General features: G+C 39.9%; 1 protein-coding gene across 5 annotated transcripts; it reads left to right on the top strand.

Annotated features, from left to right (window-relative positions):
- Positions 1-3,148: 3,148 nt before the first annotated feature.
- Positions 3,149-20,823, top strand: uckl1b (uridine-cytidine kinase 1-like 1b). Of its 5 annotated transcripts, none has more exons than XM_061735965.1 (15): positions 3,149-3,243; positions 8,561-8,754; positions 10,590-10,696; positions 11,712-11,882; positions 12,144-12,215; positions 13,868-14,057; positions 14,279-14,340; positions 16,508-16,527; positions 17,232-17,330; positions 17,441-17,534; positions 17,967-18,029; positions 18,172-18,294; positions 18,766-18,873; positions 19,285-19,441; positions 19,595-20,823. In XM_061735965.1, the coding sequence occupies exons 1-15, from the start codon at positions 3,170-3,172 to the stop codon at positions 19,672-19,674; spliced, it is 1,614 nt and encodes a 537-aa protein (XP_061591949.1). In that variant the 5' UTR covers positions 3,149-3,169; the 3' UTR covers positions 19,675-20,823. The 5 variants fall into 5 exon arrangements, with proteins under 5 accessions (XP_061591949.1, XP_061591950.1, XP_061591951.1 ...); XM_061735966.1 differs by lacking the exon at positions 16,508-16,527 and adding an exon at positions 15,451-15,467; XM_061735967.1 differs by lacking the exon at positions 3,149-3,243 and adding an exon at positions 5,474-5,913.
- Positions 20,824-22,931: the final 2,108 nt, after the last annotated feature.

Below are 22,931 nucleotides of genomic sequence, written 5' to 3'. Positions count from 1 at the left end.
GAACACACGGAGACACACGTCAAGCACTGGAAATCTGCAACAAAAAAACCACAAACAAAGCACGAAACCGGCACGGAGCCAACCAAAACACGAACAGCAATCGACCCAAATCTTGAGATCCGATCGCAGTCCGAGCCAAGCTATCGCTACCGCTACCTAAACCCAAAAACTAGAGAGCCAGCATGCAGGTGAACAAGCCAGTGTGTATGTCTATGTGTGTGTGTGTGTATGTATATGATCATGCGTGTGTGTGTGTGTGTGTGTGTGTGTGTGTGTGTGCATGTGACTAAATGACTATATGTGTGTATGTGTGTGTGTGTGTGTGTGTGTGTGTGAAATAAACCAAACAAAGCTCCACCTGAAGTGTATCTATAGTGGGGGAGGGGGGGGAGCGACCCCGCCACCCGCGAGACCAGAGGCCGACAAGGAAGAGCCCGGAACCCAGGCCACCGGCAAACCCCACAGAATGAATGAATATATTTCATTTACCCAACAGATGACCACCACATATCGGGGCTACACAGTGATTAAAAATGCAAACAAACAGACACGTTCACATTCACTCCTACAGACAATTAAAAACCACAAAACAAACGAACATGCTTGTTTGTGAACTGTGGGAAAAAGCAACTGATCTTGGACACCCACACAAACCAATGGAAAACATGCAAACTCCAGAAAGAAAGGCCTCGGAGAAGCCTTTAGGTGTGATCACAGCTCTGTCCTAACCATATGTTGATAAAAATCAGATATTAAAGTCAGTCATGTTGTTTCTTGTAATTTTCTAGTATTATAGTTATGAACATAGCATCATGTCTCCAGTCTAACACAACCTGCCTTAACTGACTGAATTGGATCTCTCACAAATTGAAGTCACTTTATTTACAGTAACTTGTTCATAACGTAGTGTCTGCTGTACATGCAACCAAAGAAGATGAAGGCACAAGGCAGGTGTTAATGTTGCTCCCTGGAGGGAAGCAGGGAATTAGAGACGGAAATCTAATCTGAACAGATCTCCTCAAAGCAACAAAAAAAACTATTTCTTTAAAAATTGGACAAATTTATTGAGAAACACATACTGCTTTCTGAAAGCCAATATGGATTAACATCGTTGGCAAGAAGAAATCACCAGCTCCATAGACAAAAAGAGGTTTGCAGTCGGGGGGGTTCATTGATCTTAAAAAAGAATTTGACACAATAAATCCTGAAATATTAATCAAAAAACTGGAACATTATGGTATCAGGGGAGTGGTTTTACGCTGGATGAAAAGTTATTTAAACAACAGGCAACAAGTTGTGAAAATACTGGAGGTGACTTTCAATCATCATGCTTGGACACTGTATGTGATGTCCCCCAGGGGTCAGTATTGGGACCTAAACTCTTAATTCTAGACATAAATGACATGCAAAGTTTCAAAAGTACACAATTTGTTCTGTTTGCTAATGATACAAATATTTTCTGTGGAGGGGAGAATTCACAGCATCTTATGGAGGAAATCACCTCAGAATTGAACAAATTAAAAAAATGAATTTATATTAATAAACTATTATTAAATTGGAAATCGTAAGGGGGATTTAAAAGTCATGATAGAGGATGTAAATATAGACAGAGTTAATTAAATGAAGTTTCTGGGTGTGGTGTTTGACCACAAGATCTGCTGGAAACCTCACATTCAATATGTTCACGCGTAAGTATTCAGAAGTATTTCAGTCCTCAGTAAACCTAAATATTTACAAAATAACAAAGCATTACATATTGTATATTGCTAACTTATTTGAAAAAAATAAATGTTGAAGAAAAAATTAGCTTTGTTTTTAATTTCAATATATAATTAACATTTTCAACCAATCTGGTTGTATGCCATTCTCTCCAAGTGTGGGTCCAGTTTAGGAAGACCTGCGGCCACAAAGACCTCTCACTTCTGAGCCCAGTTACTTGTTATCTCCTGTTTTTGTCTATGTACAATGTTACTGGTTGACACTGCGGTTTTATTGTTTTTTTTTTCAGAAAAAAAACAATAAAAAAATAACTATAAATAAAAATAAAATACATTTATAGGACTTTCTGTGTATTATCTTAAATATCAGGCTTTAAAAGAAGGATCTAATACATCAATGTATTTATTACAAAATATTGTATATAATGTTCTTTAGGTTAAGTAAATGTGTGGATTCTTTTTTATTTTTAAACAGATATTGCTCTTCATATGGAGAGGAAAATCAGAAATTGGTCCAAGACGTTACAAATTGCTGTCATAATTCCTGTCATAATATCTGCTGTTGCCTGCCTTATTATAAAAATTGGCAACAGTTGTAAATTACCTATATCAGACAACCTCAGACATTTATAACTTTTAATTCAGTGCAAATTATTTGCCCGTTGTGCGTTTCCCTGTGTTTCTCTCATTTCAGACTAGCAGCGGGTGCTGTATTGATAAAGATTATAATGGAATGAACAATGAATTACATTAAGAAATGAAGCCGTGGGAATAAAACACCATTATTACAGACTTTCTTTCTATCTAACATCGCTTGTGCTTTTACAGTTGTAAAAAGAAACAAAAAACGAATTTATTTTTATTTTCAACAATAAGACTGTAAGCTTTATAAAAGCCAAAATGAGCAAGTAAAATTGTCCAGTTAAATTTCATTCTTTTGATCTGACAAGTTGAACCAAGATACTCGTACCAGTACAGAGTTCTCAAAAGTATACTCTCATGGATGCTCTTCAGGAATTTAGGAGTGTCATTAGTAAATACTGAAGAAAGTGTGTTTTTTTCACATTTTTATACATGAAAATTTTTCAAGATTTAATTCTTCAATTTTTTTTCCATAACATATGACACATAACATGTAACACCTTTGGTTTAAGAACCGTTATCATATGATTTTATTTAGCTAATCTTTAATCTTTATCACAAATTAAGTTCAGATTAACACGTGGTCTCTTGAACGTCAGTGCTAGCTGTGAGTAATTATAATCATATACTGTAAGTGCGTTTTGATTTTTGGGCGGTATGAAGGATCTCATGGATTCTGGGGATTGTAGTCCATCTATTGGCCGATGCCGCATATCCTTCTTCTTCGTTAAAGAAGGTATTGCCTACATTTCCCATGATGCCGTAGCGCAAATTTCGCTCTCCGACATCTGATTGTCAACAGAGTGGCAATGACTACTGCTAGCATTGAAGAAAGGCTGGCTCAGATGGACAACGAGGAGAAAACGTCCTCTGTTTCAAACAGGTATAACACCTCGAGACTGGGGTTATGTACGTGATATTTCTCAATGGTGGTTTTTCCGCGAAACGTTTTGTTTTATTTTATTTTTTTCCTTTTCTGCTAGCTGTTAAGCATCTTTACGGAAACGCGTCCTGCCACGCCAGTAATGTAGATACAGTAACTGAATCTAATCAGACAGCAACATCACCCAGGCCAGGAAGTTACTAGGTAATAGCGAGCTTATCACAAATGTCATACAAACACACATATATATAGCAGCCCCTCATATTTCTGCCCTTCTTTCAGGCTTTAGAAGTGTCATTTCTACACGAGGTGGCCTCCCCACGTAACTTTACCGTAAATCATGAAATAATACACAAAAAAGAGCTGCAAAGAAGCATGTTCTTTAACATGGCTGCTATGGCCAGTATTGTTCCATAAGAAGTTAAAAAAGAGAGAGCTGTCACTTTAAAGAGAAGTAGTTGTAGATGTTTTTAATTTTTTGTAAAAAAAAAAAAAAAAAAATGATGGTAATAATACATTTTTTATGGAAATAGCCAGCATCAGCGAGGCTATACAATATAAGGATGCTGAATTTAGGTGACTAATATTGTAGCTGGATAAACAGTATATACACGTGTCATGCAGGTATTGATCCTTGTTAGCTCTGCATAACACCAGTCCTGGTACGTCTTTTCTCCAGCAGGGGGCGCAGCTGCATTTGAGTGTAGAGACCAAAAGCTTAAGGCTGATTTATGGTTCCGCGTTACACCAACGCAGAGCCTACGGCGTAGGGTACGCCGTACCTTACGGCGTAGGCTCTGCGTCGATTTAACGCAGAACCATAATTCAGGCTTCCCTGTCATCATATGCAGTTGGGCGGTGGGAGGTGGTTGGGGACTATTTCTGGAGCACTAAAGTACCACTAACTATAGAATTAAAGTACATTTTATTATTTCTATTGTATTGTGTATATATATTTGTTTTTTCCTCCCATATGTTGTATTTTATGGTTAAAAAAGTATTTTACCAATATCTGAGCTGATATCAATAATATCAATATTTGCTGGTTCCTAGTATCGAATGAAATAGACAGGACATTTTTGTGACCGTCTTTAAAAGGGTGTTGAATATAGTGTTTAGACCTTTGTGGCATTCACTTAATATATTCTTTTTCTTTATGACATTTTCTCAAGTCAGATAATTGGAGACAAATTATCCCATTTCAAGCTGAATCAATTCACCATCTCTCCGAGTGTGCTTCCACAATAAGTTTTAGTGTAACTACATCTCAGACTCTGCTGTGCGTCTTTGTCACCACAGTGATGTGGTTGAATGTTTGGCATAGCAACCAGCTCTGGCTTCTTGTTTCAGCATGGCTTTCTTATGTTGCAGCTGTTCTCTCACAACACTTACAAGTTACAGTGCCATCCCTTAACACGGAAGAAAAACACAAGAACTCTTGTCATGTCCAAATTCCCAAAAATTAGGAATGCATTAAATATTAATTTTGTATTTATTTGCATGGGGAAATATTTTTAACCCATAACTTCCTGTAGGGGTTTTTTTTTTTTTCAATACACTAGAAAAAACAATTTGTCACTGAACTTTGATTAAAGTTTTGTTTTGTTTGTTATGAAATGGCTGGAGTGTGAGATCTGTTTGTGTATGTCTGTGCGTGTTGCCCAGGGCAGTTCCTCAGACTTTGAGTGGATAGCGCAGCAGTGTTGGGTTTCATCATCCTGTATATTTCCCAGTCCTCTCTGTCAGGGAGGGAACATGAGCATGTGTGTGTATGTGTTGCTGTTGTGCTGAGGTCTTCAGACTCAGTTTAAGGCACACAGAGACATGACGAGTCCCTGCAGGGTACAAGCACATCACGTTCCCCTTCCCCTCCCCTCTGTCATCCTCTCTCCCCTTTTCCATTTCTCCCTCGTGTCACCTCCCCAACACAGCCTGAGGCAGCTCCCTTGTGAATTCGTTCAGCAGCGTCAACATCAGAAGGAAATAATAGCTGCTTGTTTTTCTATTCCTTCCTGCTCTTCTCTTTTTTTCCTCCAGTTTGTTTCTTTGGGTCTCCGCTGCTCTCTTCTGGTTTCTCTTTCTCATACTGCGACATAAAACTACACTGACTGTCAAAGACAGACGACCCGAGCTCGGCATGTGTGCATGCGCCAGTAGTGGGGAAGTCTGGCTCAAACCCGATGCTATTAATACCAGCTAATGAACATAATCTGGAGAGTAGGTTATCCTCTTACGTTTGTTGGCTGCCCAGCTAAGGGGAGGAGCGGGAGCTGGTGAAAGAGGAGGGAAAAGCTATGTTGCATTTTCACACTGAGTTGCGTGCTCCACCAATCTGCAGTGCCTTCACTATCCCTCAGTTGAGAGAATGGGAGAAACAGAAAGCTAAACAGATGTTTTAAGTTTCGATTCTCGCCCAAGTTGATGTCCCTAAACCACCCTCCGTATTTCTAGATGTGTTGCTGCAGAGGGCAGTCCTGTCAAATGTGTTGTTTTTACTCTGCTGCATAAAAATACTGAGTATACCTGCTGACTCTAGTGTGGGATTAAAGCATAACTTGGGAGATACACAAATACTGGAGGTCTCCTGCACATGTTTTGAGTTATGAACTCTCTACCTGCTTATTCAGGAGCTAGAATATCTGGCTGTTGGACTCTGAGATCTGATGGCAGGTAAGTGCCTTTTTTAATCTATATATTTGCATTCTTGTTGTTATCCTGAGGTGTCGCATACATCTGAGAGTCCTTGTTATGTGAGCTTTGAACTTTAAATATCTGCAGTTTTTCTTCTTAAATTGTGGCGATAAGTCTCATCTCCGGTTCTTTTGGGCTTAAGCTTTAATAGTTTTTGTTGACATGTTGTACTTTGGGAAATGTTGCATGTTTCACTCAGCACTGAGGTTTTCAGCACGAGTGAAACTGGTGAACAAGAGCATGATTCAGCATCGTCAACAAGGCTAATCTTTTACGGCCCCTGGTTTGGTTTTAACTGATAACCCAGCTAGGGTGAGCCGTCTCTCATACATGCCCCACGTGTTTCTCAGTCCACTCCCTGGCTCCTTCCAAGCCCAGGTGACCCTGATGTGATAAGATAAATCTTCCCTCTCCCTTATTTATTTGAACTTACCTTTTGATACTCAACCTGTGGAGGTATAGGGTCTGTTTAAAAGGACAGAGGTGATTGGAAAACAGTGAAGCCCGAGTATTTTCTTTCTTACAAGTTATGGCATCTGGCATTTTACAGACCTCATTGGCTGAAGTGTGGATGTCTCAGATACTGCAGTAAGTGTTGTTTGAAACGTACAACCAGTTGGACTTGTTATCGAAAGATACTGTGTTGCGTAGGGTGGCATTGTGTTTAGTTGTATTTGTGTATGAGATTGACGACAGTAGCTTCTGTTTAGGTGATTCATGGTAGTGTTATGCGTGCCTCTGCAGATTGCTTAGCTTCTGATAGTTCAGCAGCTATTTCTTCACACTATAATGGTTTGGTCGCCAAAGTAGGAGGCAACTTATTATTTGTAAGCTAAAATTGCGTCAAAGAAGTGGAGCAGTCTTAGCGTAAAGTTTAGCTCTATAGAAGATGCTTTGTAATTAGTTTATCACTTCTTTGCATCTGCTTGTCATCGCTATGAAAATGAATTATCTCGGAATAAATGTTAATGCACATGCTTCACTTTCCGTTTGTAATGTTACGGAGTCAAACTCTTTCTGGATGACCCAACTTTGTTGTAACTGTTGCAGTTTTGCTACTGTGTCACAACACACTTGCATAAGGTCATTTTTTTCTTATTAAAAGTACAGTCATTAGTATTGGAACTGTGTCTTGCAGAAAACCCGGCTGAGCATTTTGTTTGGGTTGTATAAACTATGCAAATCCACTCAGTGCCTCTCTCCTGCCTGATTTGAATGGGCTTGTTGGCATTTGTTTACGAGGACCTTTTTGACTCTGTTTACTGTGAATTGATTACATGACTGTAGAGAGGTGACTGATTAGACATACTTTCACAGAGATAACATATAGGGCTTTTTCACAGCAACATCATAACAATATCATTTCAATTTCAGCACCACACAGGAGGTGATACCAAAGATTCGGGTATCAGCCGGATACTTGAATATCACAGCCATCTCATCCGTGATATTCAAAGAGCTGTCACTCATGACATCACACACCACCATGCGGCTTATTTGTGTACATCCACAAAGAGACTTTAAAGCAACAAACAGTCAAAAAGTATTTAGAATCCAGACACTAAGTTGACAGTATCTGTCCTCCTTTTTGACATGATAACATCTGTTCATACGTGGCTCCAGCTGTTGCAGGCGATGGATGGTTGCTTACTTCCCATTGACCTTGGAGACAACTTCTTTTGCATTAAGTGTGGTGTGAATTGCAGTTTAGTTTGTAAAATATCCCAGAAAAAGCAAAGTAAGACTGCTGTTTAGGTTTTCTTAATGTTCAAGTGATATTGTCTAAAGATCGTATAGTTCCCATGGTGGGAAAACAGCTGGGTACTGTATATGTACTTTATTACAGTACTTGTACTATAAGAGTGGACAAAGTTCTCTGGTTGAAGACGTGAAAAACTAAACATTAACTCTTGACAAGAGGCACAATGCTTTAACCTTCGGTCTTGATTGATATCAGTTAAGTGAGGTGTTAGAAGAACAGGGTCACCATAATCCCAAAATGATCTTATTTTCTTCAGCTAAATGTGAGTCTGGAATTGCATGTCTTTTAATGCAAAGACTCTTGTTTTTATTGATTTGCTGTTCTGCAAATGGAAATTTTAATAATGTATTTCACTTTTACTTTGTAGCTAAGCAAAAACCCTGTTAACTGAAGAAGTATGCAGTTGTTACACCTGGTGATGGGATGCGATTGTGTAGAATGATGAAAGATTAGCTTATGAGGGGAAAAAAACAAGTCATGTTTCTTTTTAAATATACAGTTAATTGGGAAGGTGGCTCCGTTGGTACAGCTTTTTCCCATGAACCTGAAGGTCAGTGGTTTGAGCCCTGGTTCCTCTTGTGTCCACCAAAGTGTCCCTGGGCAAGGCACTGAATCCCCAGTTGCTCCCGGTTGTCAGGCCTGCGCCGTTGCATGGCAGCTCCCCCGACAACCGGCGTGTGTTTGGGTGAATGTTTGCAGTATAAAGCGCTTTAGGGCTGTAGGAGTACAGCTGGAAAGCACTATACAAGTTTAAGCCATTTACCACTTGTCAAATATAAAAATATTCACAAACAAAATACATTTCTTCCATTGCCTCAAGCACCGATACCACTCTGTGTCTGTCATGTGTTTGTGGATTTACAGTGGATGTGGGGAGGGATCTCTGGACCGGCTTCTTCCCTCTGTAAGTACGGGCCTTTCTCCCAGGAAGAGGACCACCAGCCAGTGTAAGTCTGAGCCTCCTTTGCTCCGCACCTCCAAGCGAACCATCTACACTGCTGGTCGCCCGCCCTGGTACAACGAACACGGGACACAGTCCAAAGATGCATTCGTCATTGGTAGGAAACTGAAAAGAAACTGCACAACACAATTTCACAACGCTGGACTTTCTGTCCTTGTATGTGCTTGTTTGATTGTTACCTCCCTGTTGCAGCATCGTAGTGAGTTGTCAAATGTACACCCATTTTTTGAGATGAAATTGTTTAAATAAATAAAAAGGTACCTCTAGAATATAATACTTGAACTTGATTTAAATGAATAATACTTTATCAATCCTCAAAAGGGAACTTTTATTGTGCACTGTAAATTACTTGGTAAAATAGATAATAAAGTAAAATAAATAAAATGAACATGAACTGACATACTGTCTGATTGTAGGAAGTGTAGAAGAGAGAGATACATTTGATATTTGGGCTGCACAGAAAGTATGCGTTGTGTGATATTATAACTTATGAAAGCTGTGAAGCTGATATGTGAATTGTCTTTCTGTGTTGCAGTTAAAATTGTCGTATGGTAATTGTTTTTCATGGTTTTGATGCCTAAATTGATTACCACCTCATGAGAGCACAGGCCACAAACAGAAGAGCACTGCTGAAGATTAGGAGGAAGTTGACAAACAAGTGAATCCTTACCAAAAATGCCTCGCATAGCTCTGCCACAAACAATGAACTATGAAATGTAAAACTTTGGTAGACAAAAAAGTCAGTTATTGTATTTTTTAGGGCTGTAATGAACAAAATAAATTCTTGGTTGATAGAAGCCCTCAAATTTCGATGAAAATTCAACTATTTGACAATTCTTTTCGGGGGAGCGGGGTAGTCGTCGTCGTCGTCGATTTGCTATATAATTGTTTTTGATCTAATGTTTTACACTAAAATTAATTACAACCTACAGTCTGTCAAAATTAATAAGAAGAATATTATTAATATAAAACAGTTTTTGCATGTTTGAATATTAATTGACCGACACTATCATTTTACACTGTACACAGTGGCGGAAAGGGTTTTTTTCCTGGTTCAACTACAGTAGGGCCAACCCATATTGTGAATATATATTTAATAAAACAAGACCCCCCATCAGAGAGAGAGAGGGAGAGGGAGAGAGAGGGAGAGAGAGAGAGGGAGAGAGAGAGAGGGAGAGAGAGGGAGAGAGAGAGAGGGAGAGAGAGGGAGAGAGAGGGAGAGAGAGAGAGGGAGAGAGAGAGAGAGATATTAACAGCACACAGGTGGATCGGAGTGAGAGGCTTAACATCCAGCGTGGTCTGGGTGTATCTTCAGTTACAAAACAGTTATTAGGCTAAAACATTGAATATATCTCATATATCTTGAACATATGTCAATTCTGATATGTTCATATTGTCAAGTTGGCTTACAGTCTTCAGGTGATAGCTATCATGTTTGATGTCGAGCTGTGATATCCAAACTGTTGCTTGGAAAGTTTGCAATCAACTTTCTTTCCATTGTCTATTTTTATGAAATTCTGCCACACTGCAGATGTCTGACATGATAGAGTTCAACAAATCACGGGACCTTGTCCTTCTACTTTACAATCTATCCATCTCTCGTCAGCGTTTCGGTCTAATCCAAAATAGCAAAAACAAGGGGGTGTCCAAAGATAGAGTGTTACCTGTGAAAACACCCCCTTTACAACTTGGTACTTTCCTCCTGAGGAAATTTAATTAAATGAATCGACTAATAAATCAACCAGTCGACTGGTGGAGTACAGCACTAGTATTTTTTCCCCAGTAAAAGTAATAGTCTAAATGACCCTCGATTTACACTGATAACCAGTTCTCCAGTGAAATTTGTTTGTACCAAGAAAAGGTGTTTTGAGATGAGGGTTTTTCATATGTAGAAGCATTACTTACTTTCTTTGTGACGACTTTCTGTTAAAGGATTGTGTGGTGGCAGCGCCTCTGGAAAAACAACTGTAGCCAGGAAAATCATTGAAGCTTTAGATGTGCCATGGGTTGTACTACTCTCGATGGACTCTTTTTACAAGGTATGTATGACCATGCAGCGTGTGTACGGCTGCTCTGAGTGCATTTCCCATTTCTTCCTAAATCCTGCCATAACTTGTTAATGTTTCTATTTTTTTGTGAATTTTTGCATCAGATTAAGTGTATCCTTAGTCAGAGATAATATCGTGACGTGAAATGAGTGTCTATCTTGTAAGGAGGATAACCTTGCAGGCCTGAAGAATGAATGTAGAAGACAGAATAAAGAAAAGAAAATTGAATTTCTTTTACATCCTTGGAGAGAAAGAGGGAAGGACGTGTGGCTGCAGATAGGAGAGACTGAGTGAATACAAAAAGGCTCAGGTGCTGAAAGTGAGGCCCAGTGACAAGTGTCATGAGAAGAGAAAAAGAGGGCTGGAGACCAATCAAATAAGAGCCATCTTTCACGCTCCTCTGCACCTCCACCCACTCTGGTTGTGTAATCCTGTCAAAACCTGACAGCTCGAGGGGGGGTCAGGGATCTACCAGTGTCCGGCGCTACTGCAGAGCTCTGCCAGAGCCCGCTTTTTCACTGCGCTACCTGCGGTCAGCATTTATTGACATTGCTTGTACAATATAAAACTTTATAAATTGATCTCTCCTTTCCTACTTACAGCCCACACAGACTGTGGCATCGGCTCATTTGAGAAGTGAATGTTTCTGTTCATAAAGTGCCAAATACCAGGTCTGGGGTTTTAGTGCTCGACCACCCTAAGGGCAAACAGAGCTCCCGGTACAGACGTCACAGTGGCGCGTGATGTCCTCCTAAATTTAGGTCCCCTAACTTAAACTGCTTTTGAAGAGCAATGAGTTTTTTTCACACAAGCTTGTGTTTATAATGTGTCAAGGTTTTTAGGACATGTATTTACAATGTGTTTATTAAATATTGCTTGTATAATTATTTAGTTTGTCTTGATTCCCCCAACCCCCCCCTGTTTTTCTTTGTTCTTATCATACACAAATAAAATCACTAGAGAAAAATGGAGGAAGTATTTGCTAATATATTGCGCTGATCCTAAGGTCCTGTCCTCTGAAGAGCAGAAGTTGGCTGCCAGCAACGACTACAACTTCGACCACCCCGATGCATTTGACTTTGATTTGCTGGCACACACCCTGCGCAAACTCAAACAGGGGAAGAGTGTAAAAATCCCTGTGTACGACTTTACGACGCATGGGAGACAAAAGGAGTGGGTAAGGATGAAAACACACATCTAGGCGGGGACTGTTGTATTTGTGAGATTAAAGAGTGTATGTTTCATGTAAGTGCAGGCAGAATAATCTGTTTCCTGGTTAGCTAAGAGGTTTTTAATCTCCAGATGTTCTGTGGTGGAGTGCTTCTGTGCTTTCTTTTTCACACTAAACAACACAGAGTTATTGACTAGTTTCTGCAGTTTGTATCTTCACAATGTTGTATGGAAATGTTACTGTAATGTTACTTGTTTGTTCCTACAGAAAACTGTATATGGGGCCAGTGTCATCATCTTTGAAGGGATCATGTCCTTTGCAGACAAAAAAGTCCTGCAGGTAAAGTTGAGATTATTGTCTCTTTACATGATGTGATGGTCAGTGGAAGGAGAGGTTGGAGTATGTTTTTATACCATCATTGAGTATGTAAAAGCAAAACTTATCAGGATAGGGATACCGTATCTAAAATACTGCATACATTTGATTTTACACACACACACACACACAACACACACATGGCCAAAAGTATTTGTCCATGTGTTACTTATGGAACTCAGGTGTTAACACAGATGTCGAACACCAATCCATGACTGGTTGCCGCTTTTTGCAATAAGGCAGTTTGTGAAATGTCATCCCTGCTGGATATTCCCTGGTCAGCTATACGTGATATTATTGGGGAGGGCAGCAATTCCACCACAATCAGAAGACTGCTGAGGCCCAAAGTGCATAAAAGTGGATAAACTTTGTTGTTTCAGTCGCTGTAGAGTTCTGGACAGGTGTCAATTAATGGAATGGGTTTCGATGGGCGAGCAGGTGCATGCAAGCCTCCCATCACCAAGTCCAACACCAGGCATCAGACTTGGTATCGGACACTAACACTGGGCTGTGTAGCTGTGGACATGCGTTACGTGGAATGAAGAGTTACGCTTCGTTGTTTGGCAGATGCCTGTCTGACTGTGCTGTGGCAACTGCAAAGTTTGGTTGAGGAGGGATAATGGTATGGCACTGTTTTTTAGGAGTTAAGCTAGATCCCTTACCTCCGGTGAAGGACAATTTTAAAGCTTCAGCACACCAAGACAGTTTGGGAAATGCTATACGTCCAACTTTGTCCAACTTCGAAGCAGTTCTTTGTGAAAGGCCCTTTTCTTTTCAAACGTCTGCCCCAGTGAACACAGCAATGACTATAAAAACATGGTTTTAGTTCGGTGTGCCCTGACCTCAACCCCATTGAGCACCTTTGGATGAACTTGAAGAGCGATTGCGAGCCAAACCTGCTCCTCCAGCATCAGTGCATGATCTCATAAATGCTCTGCAGAATGGATGGACACAAATCACCACAGAGACACTACCAAATCTTTTTAGATAACGGTAAAAGCTGCCAAATGGAGACCAACTCCATAGAGTATAAGCATTTGATTACAATGTAATTTCAGTCCCTGTTGATGTGATGGTCAGTGATCATACTCTTGTTTGTCCATATAGTTCTGTATCACATAGTTTGTTCCCAAAATACCACTGATAACTTTTTTATAAGTATTAATTGTCCCTTATTTATTTAATATATTCATGAGATACGTATTCTTAAATATTATGTTCAAATTCATTTACAGGTATTAGAATTCTACAACTGTATAGTTTTAATTAAATCTGAATTATTTTTGGTTATTTCTTTTTTATGTCTGATAACACTATGTACACCATGTGTAGTTTTCTTTTATGTTGTAAGAACATTTTGGATACTCTAATCTTAGGGACAGAGTATATATTTTCATTTATTTATTTTTTTATTAGTTTTCAAGAAAAAGGAAATACATTTTCTTTTAATCATCTTTGGTGCTACAGTTTGAAATAAATTCATAAAAAAATTGCTAATTAAGAATGCCATTGCCAGCCTTGTGGCTTGTGGGCATTTCTTCTCATGCCGTCTTTTTTTGGTGAATGTGGGACATAAAGCGTCAAAAATATTCTGTTGTTTTCATATTTTCATTCAGTTGCTCGACATGAAGATCTTTGTGGAAACGGACTCTGACATCCGTTTGGTGCGTCGATTGAGGAGGGACATTACGGAAAGAGGCCGTGATATTGAGGGTGTCATCAAACAGTACAACAAGTTTGTCAAGCCCGCTTTTGAGCAGTACATCGAACCTACCATGCGCCTCGCTGATATCGTGGTGCCACGTGGTGCGTGCATACTCACATATTTCCATGTACAAGTTCAGAACTACATAAGTACGACACAACAGGAGCAATCTAGAAATAAAACATCCCAGTTCATTTACTGCACTACAGCACTGCACTACTCACTTACAATGTGACTACCGTCAAACTAATATGTCACCTTACATTTTTAAGCATCAGAAATATTAGATTAATCCCCGTTTCTCTGCTTGTCATCCTGTCAGGTGGTGGTAACATGGTCGCCATCGATTTGATTGTGCAGCATGTTCACAGTCAGCTGGAGGAGGTAAAACATGTCATACTCACTTCTGAACATTCTGAATGCATCCAAACACACTGACATGTCTGTCCTGTTACTGAGTGTAAGATGACATTTACATTTCAGTAGATACACAATCAACTCCTTTTAAAGGTGATTTATTTGTTTTGTCTTGGATGTTACTGTATGTCCTTATTGACTTTTGACTCGTGCCCTGTTAACGCCCTCTAGTGGATAAAAAACAAACTGCAAGTTATAGTTTGGTGCATGTTCTTCATGCTGGGTCCCAGCTCAGAAACAGTGATGGTTGCAATTAAATTGTTAAGCAGGAAATGTAGTTACCCGCGACCCGATAAAGCCAACAGCACTAAATCATCAGTAAAAAGCCGAAATTTGATCCTAAGGTCACCAAACCTCCAGATCAACTAGTAGACAAATTAGAATAAAAGAGATCTTTCACTTGGTTAAAAAAAAGTAAATAAAAAATCAAGCCTAATGGCAACAAGAAGTTGGATTACCTAGTTGGGGTATAGAAATTACAATAAACACTGCTGGGACATATTCACCTATATTTTTCTGTATGTTTAGTGAGCCATTAGTTATATAATTTTTGGAGCAAATAACAAGGACAAAAGAGTTTTGACAGCAATTCTAAGGTTTGCATCACAAACTAAAGTTTAGGTTGAGTGGAGATAAAGATGGGGCTTTGGTAGTTGCTCTCTGAGCTGGAGATGTCACAGCACCCTGCAAATGTGAAGGGCGTTTGTGTTTTTGCGTGTTTGTGCTGATTTAGCTTCGTCGCAGCTTCACGCACCCAAATATGTGGTTCCAAACACTGTTTTTTTTTTGTCCCACAATTTGCAGACTATGATTGTAATTCTCAGTTCTGCATTGAGTGTTGATTGATGGCACGGTCACACATGGGATGCACTGGGTTTGTTGTACAACATTCACTTGAGGCACATTCTTGTTTGTGGAGGGCACAGTGTTGTTTGCTTCATGTTTTCTCCAACACACACACACACACACACACACACACACACACACACACACACACACACACGGTCACACACATGCCTCTGATGGACCACTCTCTCACTCCCCCTCCCTGTCCTCCCCACCCTCCACTGCTCACAGCGTGAACTCAGCGTCAGGTAGAGTGGCCTTTATCCTGTCTATCATTCACTCCTCAACATCTTTTCACTTCCTCAACTTTGTCCCACTTCTTAGTGGAAGGCAGAGAAAAAAAGAGTCAAGCAAAGCAAACCTCTATCTTGCACTGATGTGCTGGCTGCCATGACAGGTCACCAGGCGGCGCTATGGTGTCTTCAAACTCAAAAATGGCTAGTCACACTGCTGTGTAGCTGTAAAATCTGTTCTGCATTCACACCAGCATGAAAAAAAAAATACAGAAATAGCAACTGTAAAAACTGCAGTTTGAAAAGTCTGAAAGTGGTGATGTACAGCCAGCATTTAGTGTAAAGGTGTTGGTTTTACAAAAATGACATCTCACACTCTTCCTGCCTTCTGTGTCTAAAAATACACCCATGAATCAAATCACTGACCCCTCCTTTCAGCTATAACAAGAGAGAGTCTATAAGAGAAAGCATGAGAGAGGAAGCTCTTGCTACAGCTATTGTTGATTATCACATACCTCAGCCACAGAGAAAGTTTCCAATACCCTACTACAAAGCGCTGAGTTTTTCCATTGAATGTCGGCCACAGTATATGAGGCAGACAGAGAGAGGAAGTGAGCATGGTGTCTGTCTTTAGACACAGGATGTGCAGGGGCCCGTGAGCTGAAATACCAACCTTTACTGTTCCGCACGGTGAAAGAGTGACAGCCACACGATAGCTTGTGCACCTCCCACGCGTACGCACACTGGATGCATGTGTGTAGATATCAAAATCTCATCCAAAAGTTGTTCTCTTTTGTACTTGTACATCAGCATCGATACACATCTTCTCTTTTAAGTATGGCCTTATACTTGAGGTCTTGTCAGGGTTGTAATTCCAAGTCTCAGCTGTCACACTTTAAACTGTGCCTGATAATCCTTCATCCCTTCATCCACCTGATGTTGTCTCTTCTCGTTTTTCCTCCTCTCATTTGTTGTCTTTTCTGTGTTTCCCCTCTGTTGTTACTGTTGTGTTTTGTCCAAAAAAAAAACAACAAAAAAAACAAATCTCCCCATAGAGGAAACTTCGTTGGGATATGTGAGCAGATTTGCTACAATTTCTCTTTTTCTTTGTATTTGGCTAATCCGTATCTCGGTGATACTGTAGACATTTGGTGTGAACATGACTGCATCACTGTGTATTTGTAACGGTGTGTCTGTTCCTCTCAAGTCCGAGGTAGACCTGGGCCCGCTAGACATTCATAACTAATACATCTCAACAAATGCAGAGACCTGTCATGGAAAATAACCATTTTGAATTTATCCAGACTAGATATTAAAATTTTCTTTATTCCTTGTTTGTAAGGTGATCATTTTTACTTCGGCTTGTTTTGATTCTAAACCCTATTTTCCATTATTGTGGTCTGTGTGCTGCTGTTAATTTTTCACCGAGATACTCCACACTGTGTGCTCTGCAATTTGTGTGTCTGCCTTTTCCCAAGCAGTCTAGTAAGAGTGCTTACTCTGTCATTATGGGCTTTGTGGCAGCATCTAATGAAAAATTAATCTTTCCTTTTTGCTTTTCCTTGTGCATGTAAAAATCACCTTTGTGTTTGTTTTCTGACTGTGGGAACAGAATGTATTTGCACGCCTCTGTGGGAACCTGCACAGTATCTGCACATGTCTTAATTTATGCCATATTCATATGTCTTGTATTCTTGTTTCCGTCCATCCTCGTTTCTTTTCACTGCTGCTCGCCCCCCTTTGCCGCCCCCCCGCCACTATTTGTTGCCGTGGTTACAGGGCAGCCCTGGCTTCTGCACACCAGGCCCAACCCCTCCCCCAAACCCTCAGCGTCCTGGAGAGCACCCCCCAAGTCAGAGGCATGCACACCATCATCAGGTAAAAGCCACAAAGGCTCATTTTTTTTATTAACAACTTCACGTGTTTCCATAAAAGCCTCTACAGTGTAAAGCTGCTGGTTGCAGAATTCATCTGATCATTTCTTCTAGAAACAAGGAAACCAGCCGCGATGAGTTCATCTTTTACTCCAAGAGGTTAATGCGTCTGTTGATCGAGCGAGCACTCTCCTTCCTCCCCTCGCAGGTTTCTATATATTAAGATACTCTGTAAATCAATTTCTAGCAGTGCATGAGATACTGTAACTGTATTAAGACAATAGCATTAGATCAGTGTGTGCAGATGTGAAGTAAGACAGCTGAGAAAAATCACTGGAGTGACAGATGCTCATAAGAACAAGTAAAAAAGTGAAATATATTTGAGTTTGAGAATAGTTAAGAGAAGACAAAGATGGATGGAAAAAAGATTACCTGCCTATATTTGGTAAAGATATACATGCTCTAACGGTGTACAACATGAGCTTGGAAACTTGCCATGTCACCACAGTGGAAAGTTTCCATACCTTAACAGTTTATGTTGTAGCAGGTCACAATATATTTTCCCATTTCACTTTGTAAAGTATGCAGCAATGTGATCAGCTCTGTGCTCACACCGTTAAAAGTTTTTATTTTATCATAGGTTCACATCGTCCAGACCCCCCAGGGAGAAGATTATGAAGGCAGGACCTTCCACGGGAAGAGGGTGAGTGAAGTCTGTTTACTTGTCTTTTTTTTCTTTTTTTTTCTTTTCAAATTTAAAAGCCATTTGGATGAATCTTCTCCTTACTTAAAGTGATGCAGTTATACTCTTTGTTTCTGTTTTGCCATTTCTTCGTGTTCTTTAGATCACGGGCGTGTCCATCCTGCGAGCGGGGGAGACCATGGAGCCGGCTCTGAGGGCCGTCTGTAAAGATGTACGCATTGGCAAGATCCTCATCCAGACCAACCAGGACACAGGAGAACCAGAGGTGCACACACGCACTGATTTCAGTAGTTATACTCTGAAGAAGAGTTTGGAATCAGTCATTAAATGCTTATTTTCATCAACCCAAATTACAAAATCTTTAAGCTTTATACAACAGATTTCAAATCTCACAATACAAGAATACGAATATTTATGTATGTATGTATGTATGTATGTATGTATGTATGTATGTATGTATGTATGTATGTATGTATGTATGTATGTATGTATGTATGTATGTATGTATGTATGTATGAAAATCTTCTCCATTTTGCTAAGAGTTGTGCAGTATAAATCTGCATCTTTGCAGCTGCGGTGTGTTGTTTTCTTATTGTTTGTGGTGACCATGTTGTTTTGTCATATATTTGATGATTTAAATTCTGTTTTTAAGGAGGTCGGGGGATTTCTACACAATCCCTCCTCCAGTACAGCTGGATTTAATATTAACCCACATCCTGTATTTACGCATTTTTAGCTTCATTATCTTCGTCTACCTAAAGACATAAGTGAAGATCATGTGATTCTGATGGACTGCACCGTGTCCACCGGAGCCGCTGCCATGATGGCCGTGCGGGTTCTGCTGGTGAGTGATCTCTCCCCAGATCCAGAGCAGCGAGCTGCAGGCATCACCCTCATGTCAAATAAATACAAAAATACACATTTGACTTAATAAATAAGTGTAAAACCCCCCACCCTTGTCATTTAAATTGAGTTTTCATCAACAACTTTTTCTGTACCATGTAACATTTTTAATTTACATTAGAAAAAAAATGTTTATGCTAATGCTCATATCTCTGTTATTTGTTCATTCATTTACTTTTTAAAAACTTTTTTTTACCTATTTATTTCCCTAAATGGATTCATCAGTTTCATGTTATTTTGCAATTATCATTTATTTAGCCTGGAATGGATGTTTGTATTTATCGTGAATTGTGATAATTTCTTCCATACCTTCACCGTGTAGCCCGTTCTCATTGGTTGCCTCGATTTTCAGGATCACGACGTTCAAGAGGACAAGATCCTGCTGGTTTCTCTTCTCATGGCTGAAATGGGAGTCCACTCGGTCGCCTACGCATTCCCACAGGTCAAAATCATCACCACAGCGGTGGACAAGAAGGTCAACGATCTCTTCCACATCATACCTGGCATAGGTGAGTAACGCTCGGGAGACGGGTAGCTCAGACACTACGTGAAAAGGATGTTTTTATTATTCTCCCAGCGTACAGTATGACCTTTACATGATGCCAGAACGATTTTTTTCTTCTTCCTTAATGTTTGTTGCAACATGTTTTTGATGCGTCTAGGGAACTTTGGGGATCGGTACTTTGGAACAGATGCACCTCCCGACTGGAGCGACGAGGAGATGGACGAGCCCAGTTACTGACTGCTGTACTAGATGTACTAGAGAGATCATAGAACTGTCCGGTCCAAACGTGCCTGATCTGAGGACATCCACTGTTTCTGCGTGGCCACAATGTGACTGACCTACAAGTCAACTGACAACAGGATATTGCTCAAACAGTTTCAAATTTAAATTATTATTATTGTTGTTCAATTATGTGTGAATGCTGTTAAAGAATGTTAATATTTTAAAAATATTACATTGTTTTATTTGTTTTTTGTACAGTATGTTATAAATGTGTACTATTTTTATTTTTTGTAATGCTTAAATCTGTTTGGGAATTTGTAGACATATTTTAAAAACACGACTTATCCGGCCTTTAGTCATGTACTGTGGACGACGGCTGAATGTGAATTTTGCACGTGACGTGAAGGAGAAGGAGAAGCAGTCGCGCTTTTAAGGTTATTCTATTTTTTTCTTTACCACATGCCTCTTTCTTCACCACTTTCAAAAAAGTAAAACTGGAACGTGAACTCGTGTCGCTCAACTTCCATCGCCATGAGGCTTTCTGAAGGACCGTTCAGTCGGAAAATGTGTAGGCGTATCTCTTTTTTTTTTATATAGCTCTTGCTTTCACCTTTTTTCTTCACTGCGGATGCTGACCTAACCATCTGAACATGGTGTTGAAACCATATTTTCATCATGCAGCGTTGAGTATGTACTTGTGGTGTACGTCTGTGTGGATTGTCCTTCATTTACATGCCATTTACATATTTTTTTTTTGTTTTGCTACGGATGTAACTGACCAGTCACCAGGCACGTTGTCCTTTATTTATTTTTGTTCTTCTTTCAGCAAAAAGGACCATCTGCATTAGGTTAACACAAACTGGTTATCTCAGTGCACATATCTTATTTATGCCTCCTTTTCACACAGTGGGGGGGGTCTTTACAAAGGGCTGTCGAGTGGTGGACTGGCAGAAGGCATCCAGATAGTGCCTGATATTTTCACCTGGTAGCTTTATTAAACTACGTAGGATCTATCTGTTTGTGTTGGTGGTTTATTCATATGTCCATGGCCAAATTATTGATAAATGTCCGCAGTTTGAGAGACACGGAGTTGCACTTCACAGTATTCAGTGGATCATGTATTTGAGCCGACGCAATGAGACATAAAGTTCATTTTTAAAAACATATGCTTGTGTGTTTATTATTCACATTTCTTGTGATGGCATTGTTTTACAGTGTACCTTGTATGGAAATGATAAACATTAAGAAAAAAAAGTTTTAAAATAAAATGTGTTAAAAAAATTGCTGCATCCTGTCACCTGAGCAACAAGTGAATAAGCTCTGGCTGCTGATCTCAGCTGTATTTCTGCTCTGAAAGCGGCTGAATGTGTCTGCAGTCTCATTTTTTGGCTTTTGTGCTGTTCTGGGTTATCCAGGTCTACATATTTTATAAGCATTTAATTAAAGTGCAACAGATTTTGAATGGCTCACGGTCATTTACACTGATGTGAACCGCCTCTGTATCTGCAAAACAACCGCACAGCAGAGCACGAGGAAACTTCTTGACGTTTCTCAATAATGTGTTCATTGTTTTTCATTCATCAAACATCTGAATTCGGTCGCATTACCTGCGCTCTGAAAATGAACAGGAAGGATATTGTGGTTGTCCTGTTCGCATGGAAAGAAACCCTGATATCTTCCATCACTTTCCATAATAATCACCCTGACACCGAAGATGTCAGTCACACAAAGTATGATTGACACCCGTCTCATGAGGATTGTGACAAACCGGTGGACAGACTGCTGTACACAAGGCTTTTTCTCTCTTTTTTTTTCTCGAGCATGAGGATATGTGAGAGCGACAATGAAAAATGCAAGAGCATACAATATATGGAAGCACAACAGCAGCATTTTCATTTCTTACGGTTATTGTTCCCCAGTTTGAGTTCAGTTGTAATATTTTTAAGTTAAAACACATTTGAACAAAAAACTAAAGTTTCCCTTATACTTGGTTTGTACTTGCTATTAAATGATATTTAATGGTGATACTTGCTGAAACACTTTCCCTACAAGTGAAATGTTGTATTTTTATTGACAAGAGGCATAAGAAAGAACATATGAATGGAGATGTCAGTGGAAAGTTCACCACCAGCAATGACAAACAGGAAGGTGGTGTGTCACTGTGTGAGAGTTGCATCCCCATTGGTAGCAGAGAGCATGATGAGGTCACAGCTCAGAGAAGACAGCAGGAGTGGCCGTTATAACTCAGCGACCTGTGTTTCTTTTTCATCCTCACGTCACCTGCTCCAGCTCCAAGTTGCTCTGCTCCCCTCCTCTACGCCTTCTTTTGGCCTTCACTTGCTCACATGATGAAGATCGCCTCCCCACCTGTCTTGACTGAGTCTCGGGGTCTGCCATGTGGGTAAGGAGCAATGCAAGAGAAGACTTTTGATAGTTTTCAAATGGGAGACTTCAAAAAACTAGTCACAATCCTTCTTTATTGCTATGATTGTTGAAGGCATGGCAGATGACTGTTTTTATGGCTGTTATTTGTTTACGTAAAGCGCTCTCAGGCAGGGAGTTTTGTGTGTGGGTCGTACATGTGAGGAGATGTAGGCCACTACAGAGCAGATGCTCAGTGTTGATTGTTGGGAATGAATTATTCAGATGGTGAAGAATTTCTGAATCACGTGAAGAGGGTTTGGATTAGTCTGTTGAAGAGCGTAAATTATTGTATTTCCCTTCTTCAACTACTTTCACTCTCCCTCTCTTTCTCTCTCTCTCCCTCTGTACGTGTGTGTGCCCTTGTCCGCTCTCCATCTGCATAGTTTATCACAAGAGTGGAAACTCAAAGAGATTGGACTGTCCACATGAAGTCAGGCCGGTGTGATTTAGGTGTTTTTAGTAAGAGATGCAGTTTGTGCATTAAGCTCAGTTGGTTGAGTGTTTAATTGTTCTGTGAGTGCTTTCAGTGCAGGTCAGCTAACAACAGAGGGCCAGATGGGCTGTTAATCTTTATATTATGTGCTTGGAACTCTCTAAAAAAAAAAGTGCACAAAATGTTACCTTTTTTTCCTCCATTGCTCCCATTGTTTTATCCTATCATATTATGCAAATGTATTTAATTGTAGCGACTGAAGTTTTCCATTAGATCAGAACCCTTCTTCAGAAATAAAGACCAACTGATTAGATCTTTTTTTTTTCTGGAGTGAAGAAGGCAAAAATTTTAAGAAAAACGTGGCGTTTTAGTCAGCTTTACGGTCAATGGATTCTTGGCGCCAGAATTGTGCACG

Source organism: Cololabis saira, chromosome 12 (assembly GCF_033807715.1).
Source record: "Cololabis saira isolate AMF1-May2022 chromosome 12, fColSai1.1, whole genome shotgun sequence".
NCBI lineage: Eukaryota > Metazoa > Chordata > Actinopteri > Beloniformes > Belonidae > Cololabis > Cololabis saira.
This window is presented reverse-complemented; position numbering and strand designations above follow the sequence as displayed.